Source organism: Piliocolobus tephrosceles, chromosome 10, assembly GCF_002776525.5.
Source record: "Piliocolobus tephrosceles isolate RC106 chromosome 10, ASM277652v3, whole genome shotgun sequence".
Lineage (NCBI taxonomy): Eukaryota > Metazoa > Chordata > Mammalia > Primates > Cercopithecidae > Piliocolobus > Piliocolobus tephrosceles.
This window is the reverse complement of record NC_045443.1, coordinates 354,390-370,849: the sequence shown is the minus strand read 5'-3', so window position 1 is coordinate 370,849 and position 16,460 is coordinate 354,390. Positions and strand designations below refer to the sequence as shown.

Below are 16,460 nucleotides of genomic sequence, written 5' to 3'. Positions count from 1 at the left end.
CCCTGCCTCTGCTTTTTGAGCCCTGCCTCCCCATCCTGAGTTCTGCCTCCCCTCCTGAGCCCCGCCTCCCGGTCCTGAACTCCACCTCCCCTCCTAAGCGCACCTCCCCCTCCTGAGCCCACCTCCCCTTCCTGAGCCCACCTCGCCTTCTTGAGCCCTCCTCCCCTTCTTGAGCCCTCCTCTCCCTTCTGAAACCAGCCTCCTTCTCCTGAGCCCCATCCTCTCCCACAGCCGCCTCTTCCCATTACTCTAATAGAAGCCCATCTTCCTCATCTTGGCCCCATTATTACGCTTGAGACAAATGGGCTCTATGCTGAGAGGCAGCTGGCCAGCTACTGGGTCATTGTTCTGAATGTCGCTGAGAGCCTGAAAGGGAAGGGAGCCCGCAGGATCGAAAGTAGGGCTGCAATTACTGGCCTATTCAGTGCCCCAGAATAAAGCCCTGTCATTAGCTGGCAGCAGGGAGGCGGTCCGTAGGGGCAAAGACCAGGGGGCGATCTTTTCTGGGGAGAAAGAGCCTGGCACGCAGTTGCTGCTCCCTGGCTGGCTGCTGGGAGGAGGCACCATCCCCAGCTCCCACCTGAGGGCCTAATTACCCAGGCAGACATGGATTGCCTTCCTAGGGGGGTGTGGGGAACCAGGGCAGAGCAGAACCCATAATAACTCTATCTGGTCATGCAGCTTCACAGAGCTTTGCCAGCCCCATAGCTGCTCCACTGTATCCCAGATCGCTGACGCCCACCCTTCAGCCTCCCTCTGCAGACACCCACACTTCCAGATGTGCTCAATTTCAGGGGTTCCTGCTCCTGGGAGAATCACTCCCTGTCAGGCTCCCGGCCCCAAGACAGTTTCCCTGACACCAGCCCCCAGCTGCTCCTCTGCAGGTGGCGGGGGAAGGAAGGCTATCCTGGCCTCGGCAGGGCTGAGACTTCTCTGCCTCTTCGGGAGGGGTGAGGCTGTCTTCTGGCCCTGGGTCTTTCTGGGAGGGAGCCGACTTTCCTCTGGGCTAAGCAGCATCTCTACATCTCTCATCAGCCAGAGGAGCAGCCACTGCAGTGACCCAGGGAGGGCACTTGCTCAGCCCTGGAGCTGGAGTGGGGGCCGGCCTTAGCCAGACTGCGGAGGATGGCAAGGGAGATCCTGTGGCTGGCTGAGTCCGCACACCAAAGGCCCTGACATCTGATTCACTGACTTTGGATTCCTTACTGGGGTCTCCTAGAGAGGCCAACGGCTGATCCTAGAAATCCTCAGGAGGCCATGATTCCTACTGGCTGAGCTAGTGGGAAACCAGACTGACAGGGAAGAAGCCAGACTGACTGACAGGGGAGGAGCCAGACTGATGGAGGAGGAGCCTGGCTTGTCTCAGAGCTCGAGTCCATACCAGATCACCTGAGAGGGCTGTGTGACCTACCCGCCTGTGCCAGCCCCACAGGCTGGCCTCTGACTGTGACACATTCCACTAGAGGAGCTTGCTGGGAAGTTGTGGCTATGCTCTGCAGGTGGGACCGCTGGGCTAGGGGAAGGGATGAGGTTTGGTGAAGGAATCGTTGATAGGGTTGGGAACAGGGATGCTGAGAGTCTGATCAGGGAAAACTTTATCTTAGGGTAGAATTCCCCCAAGAAGCCAAGAGCAAACGCATACACTGTTGGGCTGTCCAGAAAACATCCAGAGGGACTCCTCTCAGAGAAGCCAAGAAAGCCACATCAGACAGAGAGACAGACAGACAAAAACAGGCTCTAGGAAACTACAAATCAGACAGACAGACAGGACAACTTGGAGTAACTGGGAACTAGAGACAGACAGCAGCTGAAGCCCTGGACCTTCTTGGTGGACAATCCTCCCTGTCCCCCAAGGACAAGGTGTATAGGCCCCTCCATGAACCAACATTGAAGAGAATCTCCCACCTCCCACACTTCCTCCCCAGAGCACCCCCTGTCCCCAACCTCAAAGCCCACACCTCCCAGGGGCAGGTGAACAACAAACCTCTTGGAAACTAAGATCATGGGTTTCCTATCGTCCACCTCCAACCCTAGAAAATAACCCAGCCCCTTGGAGCCCCAGCCCATTGAGAGCGCAGCACCCCTCCCCTGCCCCACGTCTACCTACGTGCTGGCGTGCTGCTGGGGCTGCCTCTCTCCCACTCCTTCCCACCTGGAGCTAGGGCTGCAGGCGGGCACCACACGGGCAGCAGGGGAGTGCTGGTGTGTGAGCGAGCACGCAGGCTGAGAGCAGATGGGAGGGGAGACCGCAGGAAACCCAAGGGACCGTCTCTGTTGCCCGCCCCTGCCAGGCCTGGGCTTCTCAAGGGTGTGTTCTCCATCCTCACTGAGGCCTGGTGCTTGGTTAGTATCCATAAAGTGCTTACTGAATTGAGTTGAATTGATGGAGCTGGAGGCAGGCCAGACAGTTTTTCTCTCTTCTCCCCCCCTACCAAGAAAGGCAATTTCCGGGATAGAGACTTGGGCCATGTATCTGAACAGTGAGGCCTCATGGGAAGGGGCCAGGGCAGTCAGGGTCTTCCTCTACGTCGTCCTGGTGTCTTCCACGTCTCTACACTCTCCTCTTTCCTTCCCCTCCACTGTTCCATTCTCCCGTTTCTCTTCTTCCTTCTAATTTCCAGGTGAGCAGTTTTCCTTTTGAGGGTATCCTAATGTCCCACTGCATGGGGAACTTCTCAAGGGTCCAAGTTGGCCTTATGTGCCTTTATGTCCCCAGGCCTGGCCCAAAACTTGTCACAAGGACACTGAAAACATTAGCCTCCCATCTTCAACACGGTTGGCTTCAGTAACTCCCATCCCTCCCTCGGCCCTGGATTGAAGGACCCGCTAGGCTGTGTGGCCTCTCTCAGAGTCCTCCTCAGAGCCCCGCCTCTGTCTCTGACCTCTGCTGGCTCCCCTGTAAGGGAAAATGAACAGCAATGCCTTTCACAGGGTGGTTGTCCGTGCCCCAAGGTCACTAGCCACCACTTCTGATCACTGTCTAGTTATTTTCCAGAGGATACAGGGGGAAAGATCACAGAATCATTGGATCTTAAACCTGAAAATGGTGAGCACGAGAAGTCCGATGCCCTAAGCTTCCCGTGGCTGCGCTGGTCCTCGCTCTGTGACTGTGGACAAGTCTCTGGCTCCTCTGACCCTTACTCTCCTCTCATCCTTCAGGGACAAGAAGACCCGCCCAGTCTGGCCCCACTGAGCAGCTCAGAGGCTCGATGGGATGATAGGAGAATGCCACTTTTGAGATAGACCAAGCCCTTCACTATCCAGATGAGGAAACTGAGGCCCACGGGAGTGGAGTAACTTGCCCAACTTCACTCCGTAACAGGAGACGGACAGACTGGGCAAATTTCAGGCCAGAATCCAAGTGGAGTAAAGAACAAGTCAAGAAAAGAGAAATGTGCAGAATGGAGACAGACGAACTGGTGGAAAAGAGAAAAGAGTGAGAGAGGCTGACAGAACACACAGATCAGGGGGTGGGCGGGGAGCACAACATGGGCACAGAAGAGGAGAAACCAGAAACACAAGGGCAGAGAGACAGAAGCAGATGCGGAGGGAGAAGGCTGATCCCAGGACGGACAGGGAGCACCAGGAAGGGGGACAGGGAGGCAGAGGGCGGTAGGAGAACCCAGGAAAAAACAGAGGAGAAAGCTTAGGACTGTGGCTCTAAAACCTGACTCCTCAACTCTCCCACTCCATCCCAAGGCTGTCAACTAATGTAGCCAGGGCTGAGAGATCCTGAAAATTAAAGATAGGCACCTGGGCTGACTGGAAGAAGAGAAACCAGAAACAAAAGTATAAATCCTTGATGGAAGAGGAAGGCTGGGCACTATGCATGGGCTGAGTGCACACCACTGTGTGCCAGACACCCTCCCATGTGAGACACATGAATATCCCCAATCAAACCAATTTTCCTGGCTGCTTACGAAAATCAGATTTTACATGGGCTGTTCAGAAGAAAGGAGCATACGTTTGGGGTGTGATCGCTAGGGCATAATGACCTTAAACATTGGGAATGGCTCATTTGGGGTCCAGAGGGAGCAGAGAGAAACTGACGTCTGAGGAAGGAGGTGAAAGCAAACAAACTACCCCACATGAGACTCAAGAGGAGGCGGCCCAACAGCTAGTGCAGGGGTATGTGCTTTGTTGCAACAGGAAGGAAGGTGGGGGTGCAGAACGTAGGAAGGGCCACAGTTCCCACCTGTGGGAGGCCAGGTCGGAGCAGGCCGGCTTCTGCTCGGCATCGGCGGCTGGGCAGCAGAACTGGTGCAGCACGGTCTCATTCCTGCGGGCAGAGCAGAGGGAGATCAGAGCGCCTGAGACAGGCTGGGCCCCCACCCTGCCTGATACTACAGCATTTCTGCCCTGAAACCCTGCTGCCCCCATCCCTGCCCTTTCGAGCCCCTGCGTAAAAATCAGGCAGCCAATCACTGCCCCGGGCAAGACTGCAGCATTGATTCTCTGTCCATCAGAGTCCTCTTCAATCACCCAATAGGCTCAATTCAAATGCCACCTCCTGTGTGAAGCCTCCTTGGCCTCCCTGGCAACTCACCCTTCCTACTTCCGCACGCCCTCCCTGCAGCAGGCTCTTTCACGTGCATGTACCAAATGTCCTGCTCTGTTATCACAGTTTGTTCTTTATGACCCTGTTCTCCACCATGGTCCTGCAAGGTAGAACTAAGTCTATTTCTCTAGGATGCACAGAATTGCATGCAGTGAATACTTTTAAGTTGATCATATGCGAAGTTACAAAACATTCACACAGGGACTTTAGTGTTACCAGCTAAAAATCCAAGGAGTGGTGCTTGATGAGGCACTTGGTGTAGATGAAAAAGTCAACCCAGGAGGCCGGGATCGGGGTTCTAGTCCCAGTCCTACAGTTCGCCAGCTGTGTCATACGTGGCTCACCTTTTCTGGGCTTCAGCTGACTTACTAATGAAATAAGGGAGGTGAACTAGCGAAGTGGTTCTCAGCCCTAGCTGCATATTAGAATCACAAGGAGATTTTTAAAACAGTTTATGCCTGGGCCCTTCCCTTCCTCCCAAGGACTCTGATTTACGTGGTCTGGCATGAGTCCAGGGCACCAGGACTTTTTTAACAAACTCCCAGGTGATTCTAAAGGCAGCCAGGATTGAGAGGCACTGGACTAGAGGATTTCCAAGGTCCCGTCCACCTCTAAAATGCTGTGATTCCAATATCCACTTTGAGCCAACCTGGGATTCAGTCTTGAAATTACTTTTGGATAAAGATACACCAAGCCATTGCCTTCTCTTCCTTAATAAGCAGTTGCTGTCCTGGGCATTATTGAGTCAGAGAATGTCAAACCTGGAAGGGCCCCCAGAGATCATCTGAAATGGATTTTCAAAATTCCTTCAGCTTCAGAACATTTTGTCCAAACCAAATCTTTACTGGAAGCCTATTTGGTAAAACAACAAAAGTAGATTATCTCCATCTCCATGGCTGGGGGAGGGGCATCTGCACCACTTCTCAGACCTCCTAGCCCCGAATGTGGGAGCCACCTCCCAGGCACCTGTTGGGGGCCCACTGGGTCTGAGAGTGTAGACAGGAAATGCTGAATTTGGCTATCTGCATGGAAGAAAGAACACTGGAGCCTATCTTAATTTTTGTTTGTTTGTTTGTTTAGAGACAGGGCTTTGCTTTATTGCCCAGGCTGGAGTGCAGTGGTGTGATCATAGCTCAGTGTAACCTTGGCCTTCTGGGCTCAAGCAATCTTCCTGTCTCAGCTACAGGCTATGTGCTATCAGGCTCAGCTAATTTTAAAAAATTTCGCAGAGACAGAGGTCTCACTATGTTGCCCAGCCTGGTCTCGAACTCCTGGCCTCAGGCAATCCTCCCGTCTTGGCCTCCCAAAGCACTGGGATTACCGGCATGAGCCATCACACCTGTCTGAGCCAACCTTTAATTTGACAAAAAATAAATTCCAGAAAGGTTATATGCTTAAATGAGAGAAATTAAACGGAAAAAAAAATCAGAAGGAAGCTTAGGAATATAGCTGATGTGTTGAGATTTTAAAAACAAAACAGGAAACTGAAAAGCCATTAAAAAAAGATAAACATGGCCGGGCGCGGTGGCTCAAGTCTGTAATCCCAGCACTTTGGGAGGCCGAGACGGGCGGATCACGAGATCAGGAGATCGAGACCAGCCTGGCTAACAGGATGAAACCCCGTCTCTACTAAAAAAATACAAAAAACTAGCCGGGCGAGGTGGCCAGCACCTGTAGTCCCAGCTACTCGGGAGGCTGAGGCAGGAGAATGGCGTAAACCTGGGAGGCAGAGCTTGCAGTGAGCTGAGATCCGGCCACTGCACTCCAGCCTGGGCCGCAGAGCAAGACTCCATCTCAAAAAAAAAAAAAAAAAAAAAAGATAAACATATCTGACTACATAAAATGAAGAAAAAAATCTGTATGAAAACGAATAACCTAATAAGTCAAAAGACAAATGATAGACTAGGAAAATATATGTGCAAAATGTTGACAGAAGGCAAGTTAACACTCTGCACTGAGTTCCAGCACATCCATAGTGCAAGGACAAACCCAGCAGAAAAAACAGCCAGAGGATAGGAACAGCAGTTGACAGAACGGGAAACCCAAACAGCCCGCAAATACGGTTTACATCTCTGCTATTCTGCCTCACAAACTCAAATCAAGACCAAATTCATACCAATGGAAAGACGCTTACTAGTAAACAGGAGAATGCAAATTAAAGTCATGCCGCGATGCCACTTCTCATCCAGCAGACTGGCTGGCACACATTAAAAAGACTGCTAACTATGAGTGCTGGAGAGGATGTGGAGAGAGGGGTACCCTGACCCACTGTCTGTGTAGACGTGAATTACGAAATGTTTATGGAAATGTAAACCAAAAACAAAATTCTAAGCCCCCCAGTTGACTTGAGGAAAGAGAGAGATCCTCTCATATTGTTTTATATTGTTTTATACTCAGTACCTGTTTTAAGAAAAAAACAATGAAGTAAAACCGAAGACAGGCAGCCCGGCACCAGGCCAGGAACCAGGCCTGGGTCTGCCTGGCCTAAACCCAGTAGTTAAAAATCAACTCATGACTTAGAAACCGACGTTCCTGACATTGTATAGAAGAACACTATGAAACTCCTGGCCCTGTTCTGTTTCTCTCTGACCACCGGTGCATGCAGCCCCTGTCACGTACCCGCTGCTTGCTCAAATCAATCACGACCCTTTCATGTGAAATCTTTAGTGTTGTGAGCCCTTAAAAAGGCCAGAAATTGTGTACTCAGGGAGCTCAGATTTTAAGACAGTAGCTTGCCGATGCTCCCGGGTGAATAAAACCCTTCCTTCTACAACTCGGGGTCTCAGAGGTTTTGTCTGCGGCTCGTCCTGCTGTAGACTGAATGGACCCCCTTCTCAGCCAAGGGCATTGCAAAGAAACCTGGTTCAGGCCATGATGGGAAGTAGGGGTAGGACATGCCTCCTTATCCCCTCCTCCCTTAGGAATTCAGGCACAGCTGGCCAGCATTAACATTTAACAGAAAACATTAAAACAGTCTTAACAGAGCTCTTAAGAGTGACGAAACAGACTGTTTGTAGCAATGAGACAAAATCTGTAGCAAATTCCAACCTGACTCTAGTACAGTATCATATGACCGATAGCAGGCCCTGAAAGAAACTGAACTATTTTACAGCAAAATACATTTCTTTTATATATTGACCTTGTAAATATGTCTCAGAAATGGCCCTGGAAAGCTGTCTCTTGTGGGGAAAATCTACATTCTGTAGAGAATCCTCTTCCTATTCCAGGTCTTTTCCCTGTTCCAGGAGAAAATCAGTTAAGAGTCTAGCACCTTTTTAAGTCTGATAAGAAAAACTTACAATCTATTGTCTCTGAAGCCTGTACCTGGAGGCTTCATCTGCATAATAAGAACATTGGTCTTCACACCGTCTCATTTTAACCCAGACACTCCCTTCTACTGATTCCACATCTTTCTATAATAACGACTCTTTCAACCAATTGTCAATCAGAAAATCTCTGAATCTACCTATGGCCTGGAAGCTCCCACCATATTTCAAGTTGTCCCACCTTTCCAGATTGAACCAATGTACACCGTGGTTCACTCTCACTTACTTACATAAGTCACTGATGTCTCATGTCCCCCTAAAACGTATAAAACAAAGCTGCAGCCCAACCGCCTTGGGCACATGTTCTTAGGACCTCTTGAGACTGTGCCTCAGGCCATGGTCACTCGTATTTGGCTCAGAATAAATCTCTTCAAACGTTTTACAGAGTTTGACTCTTTTCTTCAACAGAAGCATTGTTTTTAGTGTGGTGGTGGGGAGGTGGGGGGAGAATGCAAACAGCTCAAGTCCTCATCAATCAGGAAACGGTTGAATAAACTGTAATACCTTCAACCATGCCATGGAATTATGGCACCTATTAAAAAAGAACTAGTTAGCACTCTATCCCTCAGTCTGGATGGATTTCCACAGCATATTATTAAATGAGAAAAGCAAGTTGCAGAGAAATCTATAAAGATGATCCCAATTTTATAAAATAAAAAACGACTCCTCTCACCAAATGCAAATTCTTTGCATGTATACTCTATTTATATATGAATGCAAACTAAACTATTAACACTGGCTACCTCAGCAGATGAGAGCAGGGGAAAAAGACAGAGGTAGGAAAAGGAAAAGTGATGCTTAGGGTAAAATGTTGACGGACAGTGTTAAATATAAATTCCCATGTGTGATATTACCGTAAATCCATTAAAACTCAATATGAAATTCCCATGTGTGATATTACCGTAAATCTGTTAAAACTGAATGTGAACCTGAATAAGAGCTGGAAAATGTCAGAAACCAACACAAATATTGATGTCATTTCACAGAACAGATCATGGGCAATTTTCATCTTGGACTTCTGTTCATTTAATGTATTTTTTGTTACAGATTATATATACTCAGTAGGTCATAGACTAATAATTGATGCAACAAATATAAATTTTTTAAAGGGCAATAAAGCAAATAATTGAATCTGAGCCCTCATTTTACAAATGTGAAAACTGAGGCTGAGTGGAGAAGGGACTTATCTGCAGTGGTTCCCTGGCCAAAATTCCGGGTCAGTCTTCGAGCCCGAGGTTCACTCCTGAGGCAAGTCAAAGACTTTAGAGAACTGTCTGAAACTTAAACATCTTTCGATAGCACCCAGGCTTCCTGGCCTGAAGAAAAGGGGAAAATGAATGAGGAGATGGAGCAGGAGCAAGAAGGGCCCAGAGCCTAGACAATGCAGGGCAGGTGGACCCAGGTGCTCAGTACAGTGGAGAGCCTACACCCCCAGTTCCAGGCCTCCAGCTGCTCCTGGGTCCAGGGCAGGTTTGGAATTCCTGACAAAAGCCCTCAAGAGCATAGGCAAAGAGGCATGGCTTGTTCACTACCCACAGCACTGACATTTCAGGAAGGAAAGCTCACCCACATGGTCATAGGCTGGCACAGTGGTGCCTGGGGGGACTGCTCTGATCCTGCCTCTGTTTCCCAAAGGCTTCCTCCCACTCCTCTGTCCAGACACTGAGGGCAGGCACCTGCTGGTTCTCCCAGGTCCCCAGACTCAGCTGCAGTGACACGTGTGATAGGTAACTGAATGTCTTTCAGCAAGAAGGACCATATCCTTCAGCACCTTGGGCTTGGGCTGGCTGTGCTGTTGGGGCTTCTGCTGCCACTGGGGGACAGTTCAGCCAAGAGGGGAGCTTGTCTTCCAGTTCTGCCTCTGAGCTCCTCCGTCCACCTCCTGCTCCTTGACTCTCCTCAGCCTAGGCCAGAATGCTTCTTGTCTTCTTTCCGGGTTTAGCTCATGCTGAATTGTAAGTCCTGCCCTGCCTGCCTTTGACCAGCCTGGCCACCCACCCTGCCTAAGGTCATGGTCTAAGTTTCCTGACCTGGGCATATCCTAGCTTAAGTTTCCTAAGGTCACACAGCTAGTTAGTAGCAAGCCTAAGCCCCAGGCAGGCTCCTGTCAAGGATCATACCCACCACTCTTCTTCAAAGGGTTTTTGGCCAGTGGGCATTCATGTGCTCATTTACCAAGGCTGGGCAGGGAGTGCCTAGTGCCCAGATCAGGGCCTGGTATAATGATGGCACTCAATGCTTTACTATGTAAAGAAGCATCACTGCAGTCCCTGCCTCGGGGAGTCCACCAGATAAGAGAATGCCCTAGTCTGTTTGTGCTGCTCTAAGAGAATACCTGAGGCTGAATGACTTACAAAGAAAAGAGGTTTATTTGGCTCATGGTTCTGCAGGCTGAACAAGAGGCATGGCTCCAGCATCTGCTTCTGGTGAGGCCTCAGGCTGCTTCCATTCATGGCAGAGGGGTAAGGGGAGCCAGTGTGTGCAGAGATGACATAGCAAGAGAGGAAGCAAAAGAGAGAGGGGAGGGAGGTGCCAGCTCTCAGGGGAACTAACAGAGCGAGAACTCACTTACCCCCAACTCCACAGAGAGGGTGCTAACCCATTCATGAGGAAGCCACTTCCATGACCCAGATACCTCAAGTTAGGCCCCACCTCCAACTCTGGGACTGAATTTCCACATGAGGTTTGGAGGGGACGAACATTCAAACCATAGCGGAGAACATTCACATCAAGAAAGGCAGCCGGGAGCGGTGGCTCAAGCCTGTAATCCCAGCACTTTGGGAGGCCGAGACGGGCGGATCACGAGGTCAGGAGATCGAGACCATCCTGGCTAACACAGTGAAACCCCGTCTCTACTAAAAAAAAAAAATGCAAAAAACTAGCTGGGCGAGGTGGCGGGCGCCTGTAGTCCCAGCTACTTCAAAGGCTGAGGCAGGAGAATGGCGTGAACCCGGGAGGCGGAGCTTGCAGTGAGCTGAGATCGGGCCACTGCACTCCAGCCTGGGCGACAGAGCGAGACTCCGTCTCAACAACAACAACAAAAAAAAAAAAAAAAAAAAGAAAGGCCCAAGCTCCTGTTTGGCTGTAGCTGGAAAGGAGCCACCCTGAGACTGTGGGTAGAGGGATCCTGGCCTAGGTCATCCTCCGACGCTGCCCCCAAGCTTCTTCCTGAATCCTCAGTCTTCAGGCCACAGCCTTCCCGTCTTTCTCTGCCTTGCTCTCTTCCCACCCTCCCTGAAACACTGCCACCATAGCAGATGGTGCAGTGGACACCAGGGGCTGGCAAGGTGAACAGGGGACAGGAGGGGAGGGACAGGATCTCTTGGTGACACCAACCTGAGATTGTTGCCAGGATGTCCCATCAGAATCTGTCCCCCTGGGAGGCAGGGGACCGTGGGCACAACCTGCTTCTGTCCACAGAGTAAGGCTTTCTCACCTCAGGAGGGCTGGCTTGAGGTTCTGCCACCACCCTCACACCCCAGCGAAGCTTTTGGGGGTCCATGCCAGGTGCACCAGGTCTCCACAAGTGGGTCACAATTCCTGTGTGCGTTCATTTAGGTCCCTTATCTCTCAAAGCCTCAGTTTTCTTGCCAGTAAAGCTAGGATAATAGTAGCTCCTGCACCTTGCGGGGCTTTTAGGAGAGCAAATACAACAGTGAATGGCAAGGCACATAATAAAGGCAAAGGCCACACAAAAGCACCTTTTATTCATTCACCTTCCTGACCCAGCCCTTTTATTTCATCTGTGCAAATGACAGAAAGTATTTCTTCCTCAGATAATGCTTCTTGCATCCTTGAAATCAACCAGTGCTGCATTTTGTGAGCACCAAGAGGCAGAAAATGTCTCCTCAATATAGCAAGAACCAGCTGTTCTCAGAACCTGCTTCCCAGGGGCTCCACACTCAACACGCTCAGCTCTCTGTACCTGATTCGTCACCAGGGTAGATGGTGGCATGCAGCATCTCTGCATCCCTATTTCATCGTGGTGGAAACTGAGGCCTAGTGCAGGGTGAGACAGGGTCCCAGCAGGTTGAGCAAATCCCTGAGATGCGGGGCCTTTAGGGAGAGGGGCCAGGACCCATCGCTGCTGGGGAAGTAAAGAAAGGGGAGAGGTCCCCATAGGCCCGAGTGCAATCACCACACTTGGGTGGGGGCAGCAGGGGGAACCATTCAAGTGCCTTAGGCCTTGGAACGATACAGCCCCCAGTCTACCTCACAGCAAGAGCCTGGGAGGGGCATTCTCAGAGCCCCTGTGGCACACAGTCTGGGGGTATCAGTCACATTGTAGTTGTGGGAACCACAGCCCAAGGCTGTGGCCCTGGGAGTTCTGCGGCTGAAGGGGGCCGAAGGAAATTGACAACGGAAGGACCCCTATGAAAAAGGAACATGGCCATTCTCAGTCTTTGGCTTTTTCTCTTCCAAAAACCAAGAACTGAGACTGGGCCATGTTCCTTGAGGGAAGTTTTCTTGAGGGAAGCTTACAGAATCCGAGCCAAAGGCTTCTTCCAGGGCCAATGGCTTGAAGTAGAATTCAGTACCCTGTGGCTTTAGCAATCCCAAGTCCCCCATACTGATGAGTACTGATGGGGAAGCAAGACTGCTGGATGGATGTGGTAAAACCTAAACATGAGAGAGTCTGTGGGCCCAGAATGAGGTTTTTATGTGCTGGGTATCCCCAGTCGTGCTGTGAGGCTGGGCTGGGCGGGAGCTTGCAGCACTCTGGGAATGAGACTGGAGCAGGGCAGGAGGCTGTGTTCCTGGGCCATCAAGGAGCAGCTGGCTCAGGGAATTCCAAGGCATCTCCCAAGCAAGATAGGAGTCAAAGGTCTGCACAGGAGGCAGCGTAGACCTGAAGGAAGAGGGGAAGCTAGGGGTCAGTCAGGAAAGAACCCTGTTTCTTTTCTTTTCTTTTTTTGAAACAGGATCTCACTCCATTGCCCAGTCTGGAGTGCAGTGGCGCGATCACAGCTCACTGCAACCTCCAACCTCCAACCTCCCAGGCTCAAGCAATCCTCCCAAGTAGCTGGGACCACAGGCATGTGCCACCACACCCAGATAATTTCTTTTTGATTTTTTTGTAGAGACAGGCTTTCATCATGTTGCCCAGGCTGGTCTCGAACTCCTGGGCTCCTGTGATCCATCCGCCTTGACCTCCCAAAGTGCTGTGATTACAGGCATGAGCCACCGCACTGGGTCTCCTTGTTTCTTAAAGAACCAGGAAGATGAGCGAGTAGCGCTGCCAGAGGAGCAACAGCCAGGGCCAGCTGGCCAGATGGGAAGGAGCATCAAGTGCGGCAAGGGGCTGAGAAAGTCGCAGCCAGAGCCAGGCTCACAGGATTACAGGAGGCTGTGTGCTCTCACTTCCCACATCTATATTTAGTTTGAGACTCAGGATTCCACTGCACGGCCATAAAAATAGTTAAGTGGTTTAGAAGAACTGATGAGGAGTGCAGTACCACAGTGGGATAAGCAGGCGAGGGCTTGAGCAGGGGGGCTCCCAGCAGGAGAATAAAGGAGGCCAAGCCGGAAGCCCCAGGGGGCAACTCTGAAGGAGGATCACCCTCTCTTCACCATGCTGAGGACAGCAGACTGAATCCCCAGCCTTCAGAAGGAAACAGCCAGGGAACCTTTCAAAAGGAGCTGCCTTAAGCTCCAGGAAAAGGGAGAAATCATCAAACTGTTTCTGGTCACCTGCCCCACCCTGGTACCACCATCACTACTGCTGGTGGGGCCTGAAGACTGGATTTCTTTTTTTCCACTTTCTCTTAATTTTCTTGCCTCCTCCAAAGAGCCTTTTCTATTTAAACTTAATAAATAGGAAGAAAAGAAACCCTTATTTTTCAGAAATCTCTAATTCCTGGGGTGGGGAGGAGGAGCGGATAGCCAAGACAACTTTGAAAAACAAGAACAAGTTGTAGGACTTCACTGGGTGGTTTCAAGACTGAAAATAAAGCTACCAAAATTAAGACAGTGCAGTGGTGGCATAAGAATAGACACACAGATTGACTGAACAAAAAGAGAAGCTAGAAAGAGATCCATACATACATCACCAATTGACCCTTGGTAAAATTACAAGGTCATTCAAAAAGGAATGATAAACTTTTTAACAGATAGTGCTGAAACAACTGGATATCCAGATGCAAAAAAATAGACTTCAATCCATGCCTTATACCATACATAAAAATTTAAAAAATAGATCATAGACTTAAAATAACAGATAAAATCATAACACATCTCAAAGAAAATATAGAAGATAATATGTGGCTTTAGGATACACAAAGATTCCTTCATAGGACCAGAAAGCACAAACCGTGAAATAAAAAAGTTGCTAAGTTAGACTTCATCAAAGTGAAAAAAGTACATCAATTTTTCTCTTTGTAAGATACTGTTAAGAAAAATGAAGAACTGCTACAAGTCAATAATAAAAAGACAAACAACCTGATAGGAAAATGTACAAGAGATTTGAACAGACACTTCTCCAAAGGAAATATACTAAGGACAAACAAGCACATGAAAAGATGTTCAACATCACTAGTCACTAGGGAACTGCCAATCAAAACCACAAGGAGATACTATTACACACCCACTAGAATGAATAAAATTTGTGTCTGACAAAACCAAGTTTGACAAGGGTGTGGAGCACCTGGAACTCTCATACGCCTCTGAAAGGAAGCCAAAATAGTGCCACACTTTGGAAAACAGTCTTGCAGTTTCTTTTAAAGTTAAACATACATTTATCAGATGCCCTTCCAATTGCATTCCTAGGTATTTACCCAAGATAAACAAAAAGTTATACTGATACAAAACTACTCATGTATGTAAAAAACCACCCAGAAGCAGTCCATGCCTCTGCCATCAAGGAAAAGGAGGATAACAGAGTCCTAGGGAAACAGTGACCTGCCCCTTTATTATTCAATGAGGTTTTTCCTGAAAACACACTGTACGTTTTTCAGATGTTCATACAAAGAGTATGAATTTGGTCTTGCAGTGACCCAGTGTTTTTTCTCTTGTACAATGTAAATGTCCACTGACTGGCAAATGGATAAATTCATTGTGATATGTCCACACAATGTAATACTATTCAGCAATAAAAAGGAACAAGCTTAGTGACACATCAACCAACATGGATGAATTTCGTAAACGCTGTATTAAACGAAGGAAGGTGGACACAAAAGACTCCACATTGTATGATTCCACTTATATAATATTCTAGAAAAGGCACAACTATATTGACAGAAAGAGGTAAGTTTCAGCAATGCAGGAAGGAAGGGATTAACTGTAAAAGGGAACAAAGGGTCACTTAGGTGATGAAAATGTTCTGTATCTTGATTGAGATAGTTGTTACACAAGTGTAATGCTTCAAAACTCATCAAGTTATACAGGTAAAATGGCTGAATTTTATTGTATCTAATTTTAGCTTAATCCAACTGATTTTTAAAAAGAAAAAGATCAAAATCTTTTCCTCTCCCTTCTCATTTCTTGCTACTTTATCAGGAGGCTTTAGAACAATTTCCTTTCTAATTTCCCTCCACTCATTGCCCCCAGATCACCTAATGATTAACCTCCTTCCAAGCAGCAGAAAAAGACACTATATTTTTCTTTCCTTTCAACTGCTAGATTGTATTTTCAGAGACTAAATGGTTCATCACTGAGCCAAAGAAGTCCAGGGGGCCAGAAACTGCGACGAGAAAATCGGGGGTGGGGAAATTTGGGACCTGGGCCTAAGGGCTGAGAGTCCTTAGGAAGTGTGATAGGAACAGCTCTGGGCTGGAGATGCAGACCCAGCCCCCACTCTATGCTCGCCTTTGGGAGGGTCAGGTCACGGTAAACAAGGCTCCTACACCTGCCTTATTTATTTTACTGAACTGTGGGGGATTCATACTCAAGTAAGACTTGAATATGAAACTACCTTGAGAGAAACATAATAAACTCTGCACAAATGCAAAATCTTATAATGAATATTACTGATATTATTAGTCTCTGCTACTGAGAAACTCAGCAACCACAATTCTCTTGCAAATACAGCCCTAACAGGATGCCATCTTGACTTCCTTCTTTCTGGTCCCTGTTTTCTTCTCCAGGCCTGGGGGCTGTGGAGGGAGAGGTAGATTTCCTTTGCTCATTGGTGCAATCTACCACTGCACAGTCTTCCACAGAGAGCTTTGGGAAGATCTTAATAAAGCAAGCAATTACAGCTGTTCCAGAAGCCGGGGCAAAAGGCTATAGAAAACATTGGCCCGTTGGTACCCAGACCCAGGTTGGCCAACCAGGTTCAGTGTTCTGCCCCAAGCCTGCCAGAGGATGTAATCTCCACAGGGACCTCCTGCTGTCCAGGACCTGCTTCCCTTTGATTCTCTGCTCCCTTTCCTTTGGGCGAGCTTTGAAGGTCTTCTAGTCCATGCCTCTGCCATCAAGGAAAAGAAGGATAACAGAGTCCTAGGGAAACAGTGACCTGCCCCGTTATTATTCAGTGAGGTTTTTCCTGAAAACACACTGTACGTTTTTCAGATATTCATACAAAGAGTATGAATTTGGTCTTGCAGTGACCCAGTGTTTTTTCTCTTGTACTCCAAAGA

The 16,460-nt window shown here is 48.9% G+C and overlaps 1 protein-coding gene across 1 annotated transcript in view; it reads right to left on the bottom strand.

Moving 5' to 3' along the window:
* Window positions 1-16,460, bottom strand: part of IQSEC3 (IQ motif and Sec7 domain ArfGEF 3) — a 95,832-nt gene that overhangs the window by 57,330 nt on the left and 22,042 nt on the right. The window contains exon 2 of the mRNA XM_031936249.1: window positions 4,196-4,279. Coding sequence (XP_031792109.1) covers window positions 4,196-4,279 — 84 coding nt within the window. The remainder of the gene's footprint in view (window positions 1-4,195; window positions 4,280-16,460) is intronic.